Genomic DNA, 18,947 nt, shown 5'->3' on the forward strand with positions numbered 1-18,947 from the left:
TCACACTCCAGATTCGAATTTGTCTATTGTATTGCAGCACCAGCAATTTTATTTATTTATTTATTTATTTATTTACAAGATTTTATTTATTTATTTATTTATTTGACAGAGAGAAATCACAAGTAGGTGAAGAGGCAGGCAGAGAGAGAGAGAAGGAAGCAGGCTCCCTGCCAAGTAGAGGGTCCGATGCGGGACTCAATCCCAGGACCCTGAGATCATGACCTGAGTCGAAGGCAGAGGCTTGACCCACCAAGCCACCCAGTTGCCCTGCTCCAGTAATTTTAAAAGGATAGTAATGGGGGAAATTGAGTGGATCAGTTGGTTAAGTGTCTGCGTTCAGCTCATGTCATGGTCCCAGGCTCCAGATATCAATCCCTAGTCAGGCTCCCTGCTGAGTGGGGATTCTCTTTCTCCCTCTCCCTCTTACCCCTGCTCATTCTCTCTCTTTCACTTTTATTCATAAATAAATAAATACATACATACATGCAATCTTTTAAAAGAAAGGATCGCAACAAATGTAAAAATGTGGTTTTTTTAAAAAATTTTTTATTTCTTTTCAGCGTAACAGTATTCATTGTTTTTTCACCACACCCAGTGCTCCATGCAATCCGTGCCCTCCATAATACCCACCACCTGGTTCCCCCAACCTCCCACCCCCTGCCCCTTCAAAACCCTCAGTTTGTTTTTCAGAGTCCATAGTCTCTCATGGTTCACCTCCCCTTCCAATTTCCCTCAACTCCCTTCTCCTCTCCATCTCCCCTTGTCCTCCATGTTATTTGTTATGCTTCACAAATAAGTGAAACCATATGATAATTGACTCTCTCTGCTTGACTTATTTCACTCAACATAATCTCTTCCAATCACATCCATGTTGCGACAAAAGTTGGGTATTCGTCCTTTCTGATGGAGGCATAATACTCCATAGTGTATATGGACCACATCTTCCTTATCCATTCATCCGTTGAAGGGCATCTTGGTTCTTTCCACAGTTTGGCGACCATCGCCATTGCTGCTATAAACATTGGGGTACAGATGGCCCTTCTTTTCACTACATCTGTATCTTTGGGGTAAATACCCAGTAGTGCAATTGCAGGGTCATAGGGAAGCTCTATTTTTAATTTCTTGAGGAATCTCCACACTGTTCTCCAAAGTGGCTGCACCAACATGCATTCCCACCAACAGTGTAAGAGGGTTCCCCTTTCTCCACATCCTCTCCAACACACGTTGTTTCCTGTCTTGCTAATTTTGGCCATTCTAACTGGTGTAAGGTGATATCTCAATGTGGTTTTAATTTGAATCTCCCTGATGGCTAGTGATGAACATTTTTTCATGGGTCTATTATCCATTTGTATGTCTTCATTGGAGAAGTGTCTGTTCATATCTTCTGCCCATTTTTTGATGTGATTATCTGTTTTGTGTGTGTTGAGTTTGAGAAGTTCTTTATAGATCCTGGATATCAACCTTTTGTCTGTACTGTCATTTGCAAATATCTTCTCCCATTCTGTGGGTTTCCTCTTTGTTTTGTTGATTGTTTCCTTTGCTGTGCAGAAGCTTTTGATCTTGATGAAGTCCCAAAAGGTCATTTTCGCTTTTGTTTCCTTTTCCTTTGGAGACATATCTTGAAAGAAGTTGCTGTGGCTGATATCAAAGAGGTTACTGCCTAGGTTCTCCTCTAGGATTCTGATGGACTCCTGTCTCACGTTGAGGTCTTTTATCCATTTCGAGTTTATCTTTGTGTACGGTGTAAGAGAATGGTCGAGTTTCATTCTTTTACATATAGCTGTCCAGTTTTCCCAGCACCATTTACTGAAGAGACTGTCTTTTTTCCCCTGATCCCCAAACCAGGCAAAGATCACACCAAAAAGGAGAATTTCAGACCAATATCACTGATGAATATGTATGCTAAGATTCTCAACAAGATCCTAGCAAACAGGATCCAACAGCACATTAAAAAGATTATCCACCATGACCAGGTGGGATTCATCCCTGGGTTACAAGGATGGTTCAACATTCGCAAATCAATCAATGGATAGAACAAATCAATAAGAGAAGAGAGAAGAACCACATGGTCCTCTCAATTGACGCAGAAAAAGCATTTGGCAAAATCCAGCATCCATTCCTGATTAAAACGCTTCGAAGTATAGGGATAGAGGGAACATTCCTGAACTTCATCAAATCTATCTATGAAAGACCCATAACAAATATCATCCTCAATGGGAAAAAGCTTGCAGCCTTCCCGTTGAGATCAGGAACATGACAGGGATGCCCACTTTCACCACTCTTGTTCAACATAGTATTAGAAGTCCTAGCAACAGCAATCAGACAACAAAGAGAAATAAAAGGTATCCAAATTGGCAAGGAAGAAGTCAAACTCTCTCTCTTCGCAGATGACATGATTCTTTACATGGAAAACCCGAAAGGCTCCACCCCCAAACTTCTAGAACTCATACAGCAATTCAGCAACATGGCAGGATACAACGTCAATGTCCAGAAATCAGTGGCTTTCTTATACACTAACAATGAAAATACAGAAAGGCAAATTAGAGAATTGATTCCATTTACTATGGCACCAAGAACCATAAGATACCTGGGAAAAAACCTAACCAAAGAGGTTAAGGATCTGTACTTGAGGAACTACAGAACACTCATAAAAGAAATTGAAGAAGACACAAAAAGATGGAAGACCATTCCATGCTCTTGGATCGGAAGAATAAACATTGTTAAAATGTCTATACTGCCTAGGGCAATCTATACTTTCAATATCATTCCAATAAAAATTCCACCGGCATTTTTCAAAGAGCTGGAGCAAATAATCCTAAAATTTGTATGGAATCAGAAGAGACCCCGAATTGCTAAGGAAATGTTGAAAAATAAAAATAAAACTGGCAGCATCACATTACCTGATTTCAAGCTTTACTACAAAGCTGTGATCACCAAGACAGCATTGTACTGGCATAAAAACAGACATATAGACCAGTGGAACAGAGTAGACAGCCCAGATATAGACCCTCAACTCTATGGTCAAATAAAAATGTGTTTTTATTTGAAATGCATTATATGTCAGTCATTGTTCTGGGTATTTTGGATACACTAGAGTCAGTAAGATACAATGAAATAAGAGTCCAGAGAATTGGGATTAAAATGAATGCATGGATGCATGAATGAAAGAAATAAGAAATTTAGCTGCTCCATCTTACTACATTGGGGAGCTCTTCTATTGCAGAGTCAGTAGTTCCTGACTACTGAGGTCTGTTGTTCCTGGACTCATATCTATGGCAACTATAGGATGGTTATCAGGGAATCCCCTCTAAACATGTGACTGAGTAAAAGTTTGGGTAAAATAGGCAAGTGGCTGTCAGCCAGATTGTTTGGACTAAGGGTTTATGAAACCTGAAGTGGAGCCCAGAATCAACCATTCTAGAGACATTGAGTCACACTGAGATATGGTCACAGGCCTCTAAGCCTATGGAGCGGTAAGCCTCAGACTGGTGAACTCCAATTTTAAAATCCTAATTTCTCTTTTGGTTTTAGAAGAGATATTGATTGGGTGAAGTGGGCTCCTTCAAAGGAGGATGACCAGAATGAATACAGGGAGCCAAAGCATGTTAGATAAGGGAACTTTAAAGAAACAAGTGGCTGGTTGGCTGTGAGAACTGAATTTGGGCCAATACAGAAACTGACTTCAGTGAGTTGTGGTATAGGATACTGAAAATTGTCCTAGGACTAAAACTAGAGAAAGTGGGTTGAAGATACAGGAAAACTGATTTTGACTGATCATAAGGAAAATCTTTGTAATAGCAAAGACCTATCTATAGTTGACCCTTGAACAATGCAGGTGTGCACTGCATGGGTCGGCTTACATGTGGATTTTTTGGATACAGTACAGTACTTTGAATGCATTTTCTCTTACGATCTTAAGAACATTTCCTTTTCTCTAGCTTACTTTATTGTAAGAATACAGTATACAATACATATAACATACAAATTATGTGTTAATTGACTGTTTATGTTTTTGGGAAGGCTTCCAATCAACAGTAGGTTATTAGAAGTTAAGTTTTGGGGGAGTCAAAAGTTGTTTGAAGATTTTCCAATATGTGGGGGTTGGCACATGTTGCTCAAGGATCAACTGTATAAATGAAGGGGAATGATCTAAGAGAGTAGGGAGCTATATATTCTTGTTTAGGCCAATGCTGCATAATTACTCAATAGAAGTATTGTGGAGTGGCTTAAACTTCAGACCTATGTTTGTGTTAAATGACTGTAAATTTCCCTTTTTGTCCTGTTTATGTTTCTATGAAATTTGGGGTAAGATAAAAAACTCATTTTCTTTTTTTTTTGAAGCTTTCAGGAGAGAACACTATGAACTAGTAAGTATTTTGCTTTTGGTTCCATTTTATGAGTAGAAATGCTCTGAGCCATGAATGATCTCAGTATTAAAGACTCTTCCAGATTTATTGATTGTTTTTTAGTATATGTGCTGCCGAAGCGAGCACTATTGATTGTTTTTGTCAGAGTCTATTCCTAGGTTTGTATGACTGGGACATCTAAATCTGAAATGTCTTTGGTGTTAGAATCATGTGTGCAACTCAGATGTTATTTCAAAATAATCCAGTTTAGGGTGCCTGGGTGGCTCAGTGGGTTAAACCCTCTGCCTTAGGCTCAGGTCATGATCCTAGGGTCCTGGGATCGAGCCCCACGTCGGGCTCTCTGCTCTGTGGAGAGCCTGCTTTCTCCTCTCTCTCTCTTCCTGCCTCTCTGCCGTACTTGTGATTTCTGTCTGTCAAATAAATAAATAAAATCATATATATATATAATATATATATATATATAAAAAAGACAAAATAATCCAGTTTAAACCTCTTAGATTCAGTTGTGAACATGTTTAAAACATACCCATGTTAACTGAATTAACCACAAACTTCAAAATAGTATTTGATGCATTTCATAATCAAGAGAACCTAACTTTTTACCCTTTTATTTCTCCTCTATGTTCTAGCTTAGTGTGGAGTATTCATCATTTTTATTTTTTATTTTTTTAAAGATTTTATTTATTTATTTGACAGACAGAGATCACAAGTAGGCAGAGAGGCAGGCAGAGAGAGGGGGGGGGAGTAGGCTCCCCTTGAGTAGAGAGCCCGATGTGGGGCTCGATCCCAGGACCCTGAGATCATGACCTGAGCTGAAGGCAGAGGTTTAACCCACTGAGCCACCCAGGTGCCCAGTATTCATGGTTTTTAAAACATGTCCTTCATTTTATGTTTCCTGAACTAATTCATAACTGTCTATCAAAATAATGTACCTTTCTAAAGAATGTTACCATAGTTTTAAAAGTCAGACCCAAAGGTGTGCTTGGTAGGCTTCATCATTTGAGTGTCTGACAATTTCAGCTCAGGTATGATCTCAGTGTCATGAAACGGAGCCCTGAGTCAGCTCTGCACTGGCATGGAGCCTGCTTAAGATTCTCCCTCTCCCTCTGCCCACCTTCATAAGCACATGCTATCTCTCTACCTCTCTTCTCTCTCCAAAAATACTAAAACTAAACTAAACTAAAAGTCAGACCCAGAGATCACTGCCTCTGAGAAAAGAACTTTCTTTCAGCTAGTTTTCTGAGAGCCCTTTTGACATCCTTGTTTCTCAGGCTATAAATTATGGGGTTCAACATTGGAGTCACTGCTGTGTAGAACACAGATATCATCTTATCCTTCTCTTTTGTGGTCTTGGAGTTTGGCCGCATGTAGGCAAATATTCCCGAGCCATAGAAGAGGACAACAACAATGAGATGGGAACCACAGGTAGAGAAAGCCTTGAGCCTCCCCTCCCCGGACTGCATCTGGATCACAGTGGAGATAATATTCCAGTAGGACACAAGGATCAGGCAGACAGGAACTAAGAGCATGACCACACCCATGGCAAAGATGGCCATTTCTGTGCCATAAGTATCTGCTGAAGCCAGCTTCAGGAGGGCAGGAGGTTCACAAAAGTAGTGGTTAATAATGTTCTGTCCTTGATAGGGAAGTTGGAAAGTAACGGTGGTATCCATCAGAGACACTAGTGCCCCACTGGCCCAGGATCCTATGGTCAACTGGAGACACACCTTTTGGGTCATGATGGTGGAGTAGTGCAGGGGCTTGCAGACAGCCACATACCGGTCATAGGACATCACCACCAGCAGTGCACACTCTGTACACCCCACCAGAAGGAAGACAGCTATCTGTGTCACACACCCAAAAAAAGAAATAGTTTTCCTCTTCACAAGGAAGTGGACCAACACTTGAGGGACAATGCTAGTAGAGAAGCAGAGATCTGCAAAAGAGAGGTTTCTAAGAAAAAAGTACATGGGAGTGTGAAGTCGAGAATCCATAAAGATGAGAAAGATGATGAGCAGGTTTCCAAGCACAGTCAAAAGATAAATGACGAGAAAAAGAATAAATAGCAGGATCTGGGTCTGCAAGTCCTGGGAAAGGCCAAGGAAAATAAACTCAGTCACAAAGGTTTGGTTTTCCTCTCCCATTGAGATTAATGCCTCTTCACCTGTTTGCACAAATAAAAAGAACAAACTTTGGGATGGTGACATCATGTCCCATAGAAGAGTATCATTTAAATCCCAGTTTAAAACCAGATTGGGTATTTCTAGCTTGTTGCTATTCATATCATTCTAAGTAATATGAAATAGAATGTTTTAATTCTTATTAGTTGGTTGTAATGTAAGTTCATTTCATTGTTTCCCAAATCTTTTCTTCCCATTTCCACTTATTTATAGAGTATGACATTGTTAAAGCCTTCTTGGCTCGTTCTCAAATGAAAATATTGGACTTCATGTGGATTTTACTTAATGGCTATACCCATATTATTACAAAATGATGTGTATTGTTAGCACTGTTAGCATGTATAAAAGTGCACCATTAACTGTTCAAAATACTACATATTTAATTATAATATATGCTTGAAAAATGTGAAACAGCTTTCTGGTATCAAACTGAATTTGACAACCTAAAAATCAAGTTATTCTTGCCTTAAGAAAAAGCCTGGGGACCTGAGTGCCTTGGTCTGTCTCTAGCTCAGGTCATGATCCCATGGTCCTGGGATCACTCCCATACTGGGTTCCTTACTTGGCAGGGAGCCTGCTTTCCCCTCTGTCTGCCACTCCCCCTGCTTGTGCTCTCTCTCTCTTTGACAAATGAATAAATAAAACCTTTAAAAAAATAAAACATTATCATTAATACACTAAGTATTATTCTATTTGAATTAAAGAATAAAATACTGAAAATAAAACAATTAACAGGAAAAAAAAGCTAAAATTCTTGTGATATCTAGGTAGGATCAGACTGATACAAAATCTAAGAAACCATGAAAGAAAAAACAACATAAATTGAAAGACTTCTTGAAATAGTAATATCATGAGTGAAATTAAAAGATAAACTACAGGGGTGCTTGGGTGGCTCAGTGGGTTAAAGCCTCTGCCTTTGGCTCAGGTCATAATCTCAGGGTCCTGGGATGGAGACCTGCATCGGGCTCTCTGTTCAGTGGGGAAGCTGCTTGTCCCCCTCTCTTTCTCTGCCTGCCTCTCTGCCTACTTGTGATTTCTGTCTGTCAAATAAATAAATAAAAATCTTTAAAAAAATTAAAAAAATATATAAACTACAAACTGAGGAAAATATTTGAAGGAGATATCAGACAATAGTTAATATCTGTATTACATTAAGATTACATATAACACTATGAAAATGGCTGAAGCCAAGAAATAATGGGCCAAGGAATATTTACAAAGAAGAAGTGCAAATACTTATTAAGTATAAGAAAATTACTCAATATTATTATAACTATGTAAGTATAACACAACGAGAGATACATTTTCACCTGGGAAATTAGCTAATATTTCATCAAAACAAACATATCACAAAACTAGCATTTTTAAATGATTTTATTTATTTATTTGAGAGAGAGAGAGAGAGAGAGAGAGAGAGAGAGCAAAAGAGCACGAGCAGGGGAGAGGGTTAGAGGAAGAGTGAGAGCAGATTCCCTACTGAGCAGGAGGCCCAACATGGGACTCAATCCCAGGACCTTGGAATCATGACCTAAGTTGAAGGCAGACACTTTAACATTATATGGTAGACATTATTCATCTTACTTTGCAGATGAAAAAACTGAGGCACAGAAAGGTTCAGCTGCCTTCCTCAAATTACACAATTCAAAAATGGCAGAATTCTTAAACTGTAAAATGAGGGTGTAGGAAAAAAAAAGATATTTTTGTACAATGCAAGTAGATAGGAAAATTAGTCCAATCCTTCTGGAAAATAATTTTGTCAAATATATTTTAAAATTTAAATTTGACCCAGTTCTCAATAACATGGGGGGAAGGATAAATTCCCTTTTTACTACTCCTTTCTTCTCCATGAGGAAGAATCTGATTTGTGACATTCTGGGGTACTGCGTGGTCCATATTTACTATTGGCTGGGGTTATTGGTTTTAAAAGGTCATTTGTACTTTATTTCATCACTTCTTCATGGAACTGGACAGACAAATTTGGCAAAGTTCCACTTTAGCTGTAAGGGAGATTGAAGATTTTGAAAGACTTTAGACGAGACCAAGTACTGCAGCCCAGGCTTATCAGGGTTCTGAACTTGAGTGACATTAGGACCTAGTGCAATAAATAAAACACAATGTTTTACTTTTCATATTTCTTGCTTCTTTTATAGAACTTTAAGGGGAGGAATCTGCTAGGCCTAATATCATATAATACCTTCAAATAAGATCCCAATTTCTAAATCCTATTCTAGGAATCTATTCTAAATAAATACTTTAAATTGAAGAAAAATATTCACAAGAAAATTTGTATATTATGTTATGTTAATAATGTTAAAAACTGGCATAAAGAACCCAGAAATAAACCCACACATATACAGTCAAACTGATCTTTGACAAGGATGCCAAGAATACACAAGGAGGAAATGCCAGTGTCTCCAATAAATGGTGTTGGGAAAACTGGATATCCACATGCAAAAAAAAAAAAAAAGAAAAAAAAAGAAGGAAATTAGGCCCTTATCACATATCACATACAAAAATCAACCCAAAAAGGATTAACATGAGACCTGAAACTATGAAACTCAGTGAAGAAAACTTCGGGACATTAGACTTGGCAATGATTTTGGATTTGACACCAAAAGCACAAGCAATGAAAAGACAAGTGAGATAAAACAAACAAAAAACAAAAAACCTAACAAAAATCTCTGTACAGCAAAGGAAACAATCAACAAAATGAAAAGGTAACCTATGAAATTGGAGAAAATATTTGCAAATGATATATCTGATAAAGGGTTATTATCCAAACTATGTAAGGAACTCGAACAACTGAATGGCCAAAAAAATTAAATAAAGCAAATAATCTGATTTTTTAAATGGACAAGAAACCTGAGTAAACAAGTCTCCAGAGAAGATATGCAAATGGCCAAGAGGTACATGAAAAGTTGCACACCATCACTAATGATCATGGAAGTGTCAATCAAAATAATGAAATATTACATTACCCCTGTTAAGATGGTTATTATAAAAAAAGTTTAAAAATACAAAACTCAGAAGGTAACTAGTGTTGGCAAGGATGTGGAGAAAAGGAAAACCTTGTACATTGTTGGTAGGAATGTAATTGGTGCAGCGACTATGGAGAACAGTTCAGAGGTATCTCAAAAAATAAAGAATAGAATTATCATATGATCTATCTAAAAAAATTGAAATCAAGATCTTGAAGAAATATATGAAATCCCAGGTTCATTGCAGCATTATTCATAACAGTCAAGGCATAGAAGCAATTTAAATGTCCATTAACAAATAAATACATAGAGCAAATGTTGAATATACACACAATAGAATATTATTCACCCTGATATAAAAAGGAAATCCTGCCATTTGTGACGACATTGGAGGACATTATGCTAAGTAAAGTAAGCCAGATACAGAAGAACAAATACACACGCACACACACACACACACTCACTCACAAAAGGAGAAATACTACATGATACCACTTATGTAAAATAGTCAAACTCATAGAAGCAGAAAGTAGTATAGTCATTGTCAGGGGCTTGTGGAAGCAGGCAGTTATTAGTCAAATTAGATATTAGTCAAAGGTTACTAAGTTTCAGTTATGTAAAATGAGTAAGCCCTAGAGATGTACTGTACAGCATAGTGCTTATAGTTATTCAAAGAACCACTTCCTCTCCCAAAATTATTTCTGAAACACACGTAATAACTATTCTCAGCACAGTCAGTAATGCAATGTTTGTCACTTTCTTCATCCCTTATTTTATTGTCTAGCTGTTATCTGAGCATTTCTCTTTCCCCTATATCTGACAGATAATGATTATCCTTAATAATAATAATAATGACAATCATTTTCCACTGGTACTTACCAAAGGGGTTTTGCTAATGCCTTAGGGACCAATGTCAATACAGGTTTTCAAATGCACAGTAAGCACTGAAGAAAAGAATTTCCAAAATGTTGGGAGTGATTGATCTGGGTATTGGAATTATGGGTGGGTTTTTTTTTATTGCCAATATAGGAAAAAATATAAACATGGGAAAATCTAAACAACACTTAGTTAAGGATGCTCTAACTAAAGTCACGTTACTGCATCTGCTTTCAGTCTTAATAAAGTAACTGCTATAGGACCAGTCTTCTTGCTAGAAGCAAATATAAAATGAAATATTTAACAATTATATTCAGACCCTGGACAACAGCCAGCTCAGAAAGTAATCTTGTATAGCAAAGAAACAGGCAAAGTGAGTTCCATGGTCCCAATAACTTTATGCCAAGAGGCATTCTCAGAACCCTTGTCCATGGAGGTGGTTCCTAAGTAGAGTCTGATGGTCTCACTGAGGTGAGGTGATGCAGACCCATAACTGATAGTGCCAAAGCATCTGGAAATGTTGAAAAAGAGAATCAGAAAGGAAGTAGTTGGGTGCCTGTGTGGCTCAGTTGGTTAAGCAACTGCCTTTGGCTCGGGCTCCCAGCTCCACGGGGATTCTGCTTCTCCCTCTGAACTTCTCCTCTCTCATGCTCTCTTCCACTGTTTCTCTCTCAAATAAATAAATAAATAAAATCTTAAAAAAAAAAAAAAGGAAGGAAGTACTTGCACAGTAAAGGGGCTTTAGGAACCTGAACAAGGCTGAATAGTAAGCAAGGCAGACATGGGATAAGGCTGGGCAAGCTTCCCCAAAAGCAATTATTATGAAGCTCAGGAAAAGCAGCAAGATTTTGGAATTCCAGCCATCCAGAATTGAGGAGCTTCACTGAAAACTCCTGGCAATAAGTTGCTACTTCTCAGAGGACAGGTCTCAGGAATAAAACTGTGATGAATACTGTAAACCTCAATATATAAAACAATAGGTATAGCAATCAATCAAGTGGAATATATAAAATGGAGTGAGAAAAAAATACTCAATTAAACAGAAGGCAAAAAAGATGAAAAGAACAAGGAATACATGGGAAAAATAGAAAGCAAATAACAAGATGGTTGTATACAATACAATTGGCATACCCAATTGTATTCAGAATTCCATTAAGAGTAAATGTTCATCATCATTAGCCATCAGGGAGATTCAAATCAAGACCACATTGAGATACCACCTTATACCAGTTAGAATGGTCAAAATCAACAAGACAGTAAACAACAAGTGTTGGGGAGGATGTGGAGAAAGGGGAACCCTTTTACACTGTTGGTGGGAATGCAAGTTGGTGCAGCTACTTTGGAAAACAGTATGGAGACTCCTTAAGAAATTAAAAATAGAGCTACCCTATGACCCTGCAATTGCACAGTGGATATTTACTCCAAAGATACAGAGGTAGTGAAAAGAAGGGCCATCTGTACCCCAATATTCATAGCAGCAATGGCCATAATCTCCAATATGTGGAAAGAACCAAGATGCCCTTCAACAGATGAATGGATAAAGAAGATATGGCCCATACATACAATGGAATATTATACCTCCATCAGAAAAGATGAATACCCAACTTTTTTTTTTATCAACATGGACAGGACTGGATGAGATTATGTTGAGTGAAATAAGTCAGGCAGAGAGAGTCAATTATCATATGGTTTCACTTATTTGTAGAGCATAAGGAATAACACAGAGGACATTAGGAGAAGGAAAGGAAAAGTGAATTGGGGGAAATCGGAGGGGGAGATGAACCATGATAGACTGTGGACTCTGAGAAAAAAACAGGGTTTTGGAGTGGGGGGGGTGGGGAGTTAGGTGAGCCTGGTGGTGGGTACTAAGGAGGGCATGTATACATAGAACATTTGGTGTAGTGCATAAACAATGAATCTTGGAACACTGGATAAATAAAATAAAAATAAAAAAATAGTAAATAATAATTTAAAAAAGCCTGTACGTAGAGAAAAAAAAGAGTTAATGGATAAAACATTCTAATTAAAAGGAAGAGACTGAGAGCTTGGGATAATAGAGAAGTAGGAGGACCTGAAGCTGGCCTTGTCCCATGAATACAACTAGGAAACACTTATATCAGTAAATAACCCAGAAAATGACCTGAAGACCAGCAGAACAAACACCACAACTAAATGCAGACAAGCGCCCATGCGGAAAGAAGTAGGAAGGGTGAAGACAAACTTTGGAAAAGAAATAGACCATGGAAATCTGCAGTGGGGAGGTAGCCAGTGGTGCAAAGAAGGGCAAAAAACAGACTGGCACAGCAGGGAGCCTGTGCAGGGGAGACAAAACCCCATAATATTTGGCTTTGAAAGTGAGAGGGACCAAAACTTGTGAGTTCTCACAATGAGTTGGACTTAAGGCCTGGAATTAAAACAAAACAAAACAAAAAATCAGCAGACTAGGAGAGCCCAGAGGCTGTTAGGAAACAGAGTCTTAGCCCTTAAAGAAATAGCATGGCAAACAGCCAGGGGAGATAAAGCATGGATGCAATAGTTTGAAAAACACTGGGTGCAGACAAAAGGAAGAGTGATTTACTCATCTCAGAGCATGTCACAGACAGGCAAGGTTCACAGGGAGTCCCCTCTAGAAACAAAGAAGCTAGCAGGTACCATTTCTTTCTCTCACCCTGCAGCACAAACATGGGGCCACTTTCAGGAACCGGCACAATGCTGACACTTACTACCTAACTTTCTGACACCAAATTCTTGGTGTCAGACTTGGCAGTTCAATCCTTACAGGTCATGCTTGCCTCTGTCCTGGCTCCATAGGATCCCTCCCACAGAAGACCAGCACAGGGGTGCCTGGGTGGCTCAGTGGGTTAAAGCCTCTACCTTTGGCTCAGGTTATGATCTCAGGGTCCTGGGATCAAGCCCCGCATCAGGCTCTCAGGGAGCCTGCTTCCTCTCTCTCTCTGCCTGCCTCTCTGCCTAGTTGTGATTTCTCTCTTTCAAATAAATAAAATATTAAAAAAAAAAAAGAAGACCAGCACAAACCCCACTAACACCTCATCTCCCAACCCATGCATTTTGTAAGATCTCAGTCCTGGCAGTAGCAGGAGCAGGTCTCATTTCACAAGCAGACCAGTGCACACCTTATTAAAATGTGCCCCATTCATCTGGGGACCAAATGCTGCACACAACAGGTAAGGAGAGCTTCTGCAAACTACTGGGCTGAAGGAAAAAGTGGCCAGGACTCAACAGCAAGGCATGTGCAATAAACATAGAAGGCACTTCCTGAAGCACCAGGTCCTGAAGAATAGGAGACACTGTACTGCAGGACATACAGGACCTCTTTTTCATAAAACCATTACTTTTAAGAGCAGGAGATATAGCTGGCATTCCTAACACACAGACACAGACACAGAGAGTAAGACAAAATGAAGAGACAGAAGAATGTGTCCCAAATGAAAGAACAGGATGAACCACAGCAAGGGACCTAAACAAAACAGATATTAATTATCTGACAGAGATAGAGAATTTAAAGTAATGATTGTATAAATACTCACTGGACTTGAAAAAAGAGTGGAGGACATCAGTGAGACCCTTGAGAAAGAGATAGAAAAGAACCCATCAGAGACAAAGATCACAATAAATGATATAAAAAATACACTGATTGGAATAACAGCAAACTAGAGGAGGAGAGGAACGAATTAATGACCTATAAGACAGAGTAATGAAAAGTAATCAAGCCTAGCCAATGAGAGAAAAGAGAATTATGCAAAAAGAGAATAGACATGGGGAACTCAGTGACTCCACTGAGTCTAACAACATTTGCATTATGGGGATTCCAGCAGGAGAAAAGAGAGAAAAGGGGGCAGAGGAATTTTCGGAGAAATAATAACTTGAAATCCTCCCATATCAAGGGAAAGAAACAGAAATTCAGGTCCAGGAGGCACAGAGATCCCCCCATAAAATCCACTGAAGGAGGTCCACAACAAGACACATAGTAATTAATATGAGAAATGTAGTAGTAAAGAAAAAAATTTTAAGCAGTGAGAGAAAAGAAGATAGTTATATACAAGGGAAACCCCATTAAGGCTATTTATCAGCAGATCAACAGAAAATCTGCAGGCCAGAAGAGACTGGCTGATATATTCAAAGGGCTGAATGGGAAAAATTTGTAGCCAAGACCACTCTATCCAGCAATTTTATCATTCGGAATAGGAGGAGAGATAAAGAGTTTCTCAGACAAACAAAAACTCAATGAGTTCTTGACCACTGAACCACACTGCAAAAACATGAAAAGATACTCTTTGAGGGGAAAAGAAAGATTTTAAGTGAGACATAGTCTCACAAAATAAAAGGATGTAAGATACGACACTATATACCTAAAATATATGTGTGCATGGGGAGGGGGCAGATAGGAGTAAAGAATGGGTTCAAGCTTAAGCAACCATCAGTTTAATATAGACTGTTACATGCAGAAGATGTTAGATAAAATCTGAATAGTAACCACAAATCAAAAACTAGTAATAGATATGCAAAGAATAAAGAGAAAGGATTCTGAATTTATCACTAAAGAAAGCCAACACAACATGAGAGCAAGAGAAGAATCAGAGGAAAACTGCAAAAATAAACACAAACAAGTAACAAAATGGCAATAAATACATATCTATCAATATCTACTTTGAATGTAAATGGACCACATGCTCCAGTCAGAAGACACAAGGTGACAGAATGGATAAGAAAACAAAACCCATCTATATGCTGTCTCATTTCAGACTTAAAGTTGCTTGCAGATTGAAAATGAGTAGATATAAAAACATTTACCATGCACATGGAAGTTTAAAGAAAGCTGGGGCAGCAATATTTATAACAGAAAAAATAGATTTAAAAACAAAGACTCTAACAAGAGACCAAGAAGGATAGATCACTGGAGAGATCATCCAAACATAAAGTCAACAAGGAATCAGTAGCTTTGATTGACATGTTGGACCAGATGGATCTAACTGCTATAATCATCCTAAAACAGAAGAATACAGTCTTTTCAAGTGCACATGAAACATTCTCCAGAATAGATCACATATTGGGCCACAAAATAAGTCTTAACAAATTTAAGAACATTGACATCATACCAGGCATCTTTCCAACCACAATACTACAAAAACAGAAATCAAACAAAAGAAAATATCTGGAAAGAGCAAAAATCCATGGAGGCTAAGCAACATGTTACTAAAGAATGAATGGGTCAATCAAGATATTAAAGAGGCAACTGGAGTCCCTGGGTAGCTTAGTTGGTTGAGCATCTGACTCTTGATTTCAACATGGGTCATGAGCTCAGGGTGGTGAGATCGAGGCCCACATTTGTTCCACACTGAGCATGAAGCCTGCTTAAGTTTCTCTACCTCTCCCTCTGCCCATCTCCTCTAGATCATGTATGCCCATGCCCTCTCTCTCTAAAAAATGAAAGAAAGAAAGAAGTCAAAGAGAAAATAAAAAAAAATACATGGAGACATATGAAAATGAACACACAATGGTGAAAAATAGTTGAGATGCAGCAAAAGCTTTTCTAAGAGGGAAGTTTATAGCAATACAGGCCTACCTCAAGAAGCAAGAAAATATCAAATAAACAACCTACCATGACACCTAAAGAAGACACAAAAAGAACATCAAACAAAGCTTAAAGCAAGCTGAAAAGGGGAAATAATAAAGATTAGAGTGGAAATAAATGTTCTAGAAACTAAAACAAAACAAAAACAGATCAATGAAACCAGGAGCCGGTTCTTTGAAAAATTTAATAAACTTGATATACCCCTAGCCAGACTTATAAAAAGAAAAGAGAAAGGACCCAAATATATAAAACCACAAATGAGAGAGGAGCAATAACAAACAACATCACAGAAATAGAAACAATTATAAAAGAATATTATATGCCAATGAGTTAGAGAACCTAGAGAAATGGAAAAATTCCTAGAAACATATAAGCTCCCAAACCTGAATCAGGAACAAATAGAAAGTTTGAACAGACTGATTACCAGCAATGAAATTGAATCAGGAATGGATAAGGAAGATGTGGTCCATATACACTATGGAGTATTATGCCTCCATCAGAAAGGACGAATACCCAACTTTTGTAGCAACATGGACAGGACTGGAAGAGATTATGCTGAGTGAAATAAGTCAAACAGAGAAAGTCAAGTATCATATGGTTTCACTTATTGGTGGAGCATAACAAATAATATAGAGGACAAGGGTAGATGGAGAGGAGAAGGGAGTTGAGGGAAATTGGAAGGGGAGGTGAACCATGAGAGACTATGGACTCTGAAAAACAACCTGAGGGTATTGAAGGGGCGGGGTGGGAGGGTGGGGGAACCAGGTGGTGGGTATTAGGGAGGGCACAGATTGCATGGAGCACTGGGTGTGGTGAAAAAACAATGAATACTGTTACGCTGAAAATAAATAAAAAATTTAAAAAAAAAAAAAAAAACTCCTAGCAAACAAAAGTCCAGGACCTGAAGGATTCACAGGTGAATGCTACCAAACATTTAAAGGAGAGTTAATACCTATTCTTCTCAAACTGTTCCAAAAAACAGAAGAGGAAGGAAAGCTTTCAAATTCATTATATGAATCCAACATTACCATGATACCAAAATCAGATAAAGACACTACAAAAAGAGAGAGAACTATAGGCCAGTATCTCTGATGAACACAAATGCACAAATCCTCAATAAAATACTAGCAAACTGAAGCCAACAGTGCATTAAAAAAATCTTTCACTATGATCAATCTACATGATACAAGAAACATCACATCAACTAGAGAAGAATAAAAACCATTTGATTGTTTCAATAGATGCAGAAAAAGCATTTGAGAAAATACAACAACCGTTCATGATAAAAACTCTCCACAAAGTAGGTGCAGAGGGAATATACCTCAACATAATAAGGGCCCTCCATGAAAAACTCACAGCTAAAATCACACTCAATGATGAAAAACCAAAAGTTTTCCCCCTAAGATCAGGAGCAAGACAGGGATGGTCACTCTCACCACATTTATTCACCATAGGCCCAGCCCCAGCAATCAGATAAGAAAAAGAAATAAAGGCATCCGAATTAGCAACAAAGTAGTAAAACTTTGACTATCTGCAGATGACATGATACTATGTATAGAAAATCCTTAAGACTCCACCAAAAAAACTGCTAGAATCTGATGAGTGAATTCTGTAAGGTCCCAGGATACAAAATCAATATGGAGAAACCTGTTGCATATCTATATACTAACAACTGAAGCAGCAGAAAGGGAAATTAAGAAACAATCCCATTTACGACTGCACCAAAAAGAACAGGATAGCTAGGTGTTACCTTAACCAAGGAGGTGAGAGGCTTGTACTGTGAATACTGTAAAACACTGATGAAAAAAATCGAAGATGACACAAATGCTCATGGGTTGGAAGAACAAAATACTGTTAAAATATCCATAGTGCCCAAAGCCATCTACAGATTCAATGCGATCCTTATCAAAACACCAACATCATTTTTTCACAGGACCAATTCAAATAATCCTAAAATTTGTATGGAACCAACCACAAAAGAACCTGAAGCACCAAAGCAATCCTGAGAAAGAACAAAAACTGTAGGTACCACAGTCGCAGATTTCCAGATATACTGCAAAACTGTCGTAATCAAAGCAATATAGTACTGGCACAACAAAAGACGCACAGAGGTATAGATTAGAACAGAGAGCCCAGAAATAAACCCATCATTAATCCATCATTATATGGTGGATTAATCTTTAACAGAGGAGGCAAACATATGCAGTGGGAAACAGACAGGCTTTTCATAGACGGTGTTGGGAAAATTGGACAGCTGCATGCAGAAGAATGAAACCAGACCACTTTCTTACACCATATGCAAAAATAAACTCAAAATGGGTTAAGGGTCTCAATGTGAGATCTAAAACCATAAAAATACTAGAAGAGACACAGGCAGGAATGTCTCTGTTGTTGGCCATAGCAACATCTTTCTAGATATGTCTCCAGAAGCAAGGGAAACAGAAGCAAAAATAAACTATTGGGACTACTTCAAAATAAAAGCCTTCTGCACAGCAAAGGAAACAACAACACTAAAGACAACCTACTGAATGGGAGAAGATATTTGCAAATGACATAGCCAATAAAAGGTAAGTATCTAAATATACGACAAATGTATACAACTCAACACTGCAAACCCAAATTATCCAATAATAAAAAAAAAAGGGTGGAAAACCTGAACAGACAGTTCTCCAAAGAAGACAAACAGATGGCCAACAGACACATAAAAAGATGCTCATATCACTGATCATCAGGAATTTACAAATCAAACCACAAGAACAGATACATTTAAATATATAAACAACAAATAGAAAACTAGGACATCAAAGAGCATTTAAAAAGAGTAAAAGAATACCAGTGAAAATGATGCAAAGAGGACATTATACAGGCAATTCAGAGAAGAAATGCAAATGCCCAAAAACTGTGTCAAGAATATTCATACTCACTTTGAGAAACAGAAAATAAAATAGCAGGT

At 38.1% G+C, this 18,947-nt stretch overlaps 1 protein-coding gene across 1 annotated transcript; it reads right to left on the reverse strand.

Annotated features, from left to right (window-relative positions):
* Window positions 1-5,566: 5,566 nt before the first annotated feature.
* On the reverse strand, window positions 5,567-6,549 carry LOC308351335 (olfactory receptor 2D3; the record flags this gene model as incomplete). The annotated part of the gene is made up of 1 exon (XM_080816892.1): window positions 5,567-6,549. Exon 1 carries the CDS (start codon window positions 6,509-6,511, stop codon window positions 5,567-5,569), a length of 945 nt encoding a protein of 314 aa, XP_080673018.1. The 5' UTR covers window positions 6,512-6,549.
* Window positions 6,550-18,947: the final 12,398 nt, after the last annotated feature.

The sequence above is a fragment of the Martes martes genome (assembly GCF_963455335.1).
Source record: "Martes martes genome assembly, chromosome: 10".
NCBI classification, from domain to species: domain Eukaryota; kingdom Metazoa; phylum Chordata; class Mammalia; order Carnivora; family Mustelidae; genus Martes; species Martes martes.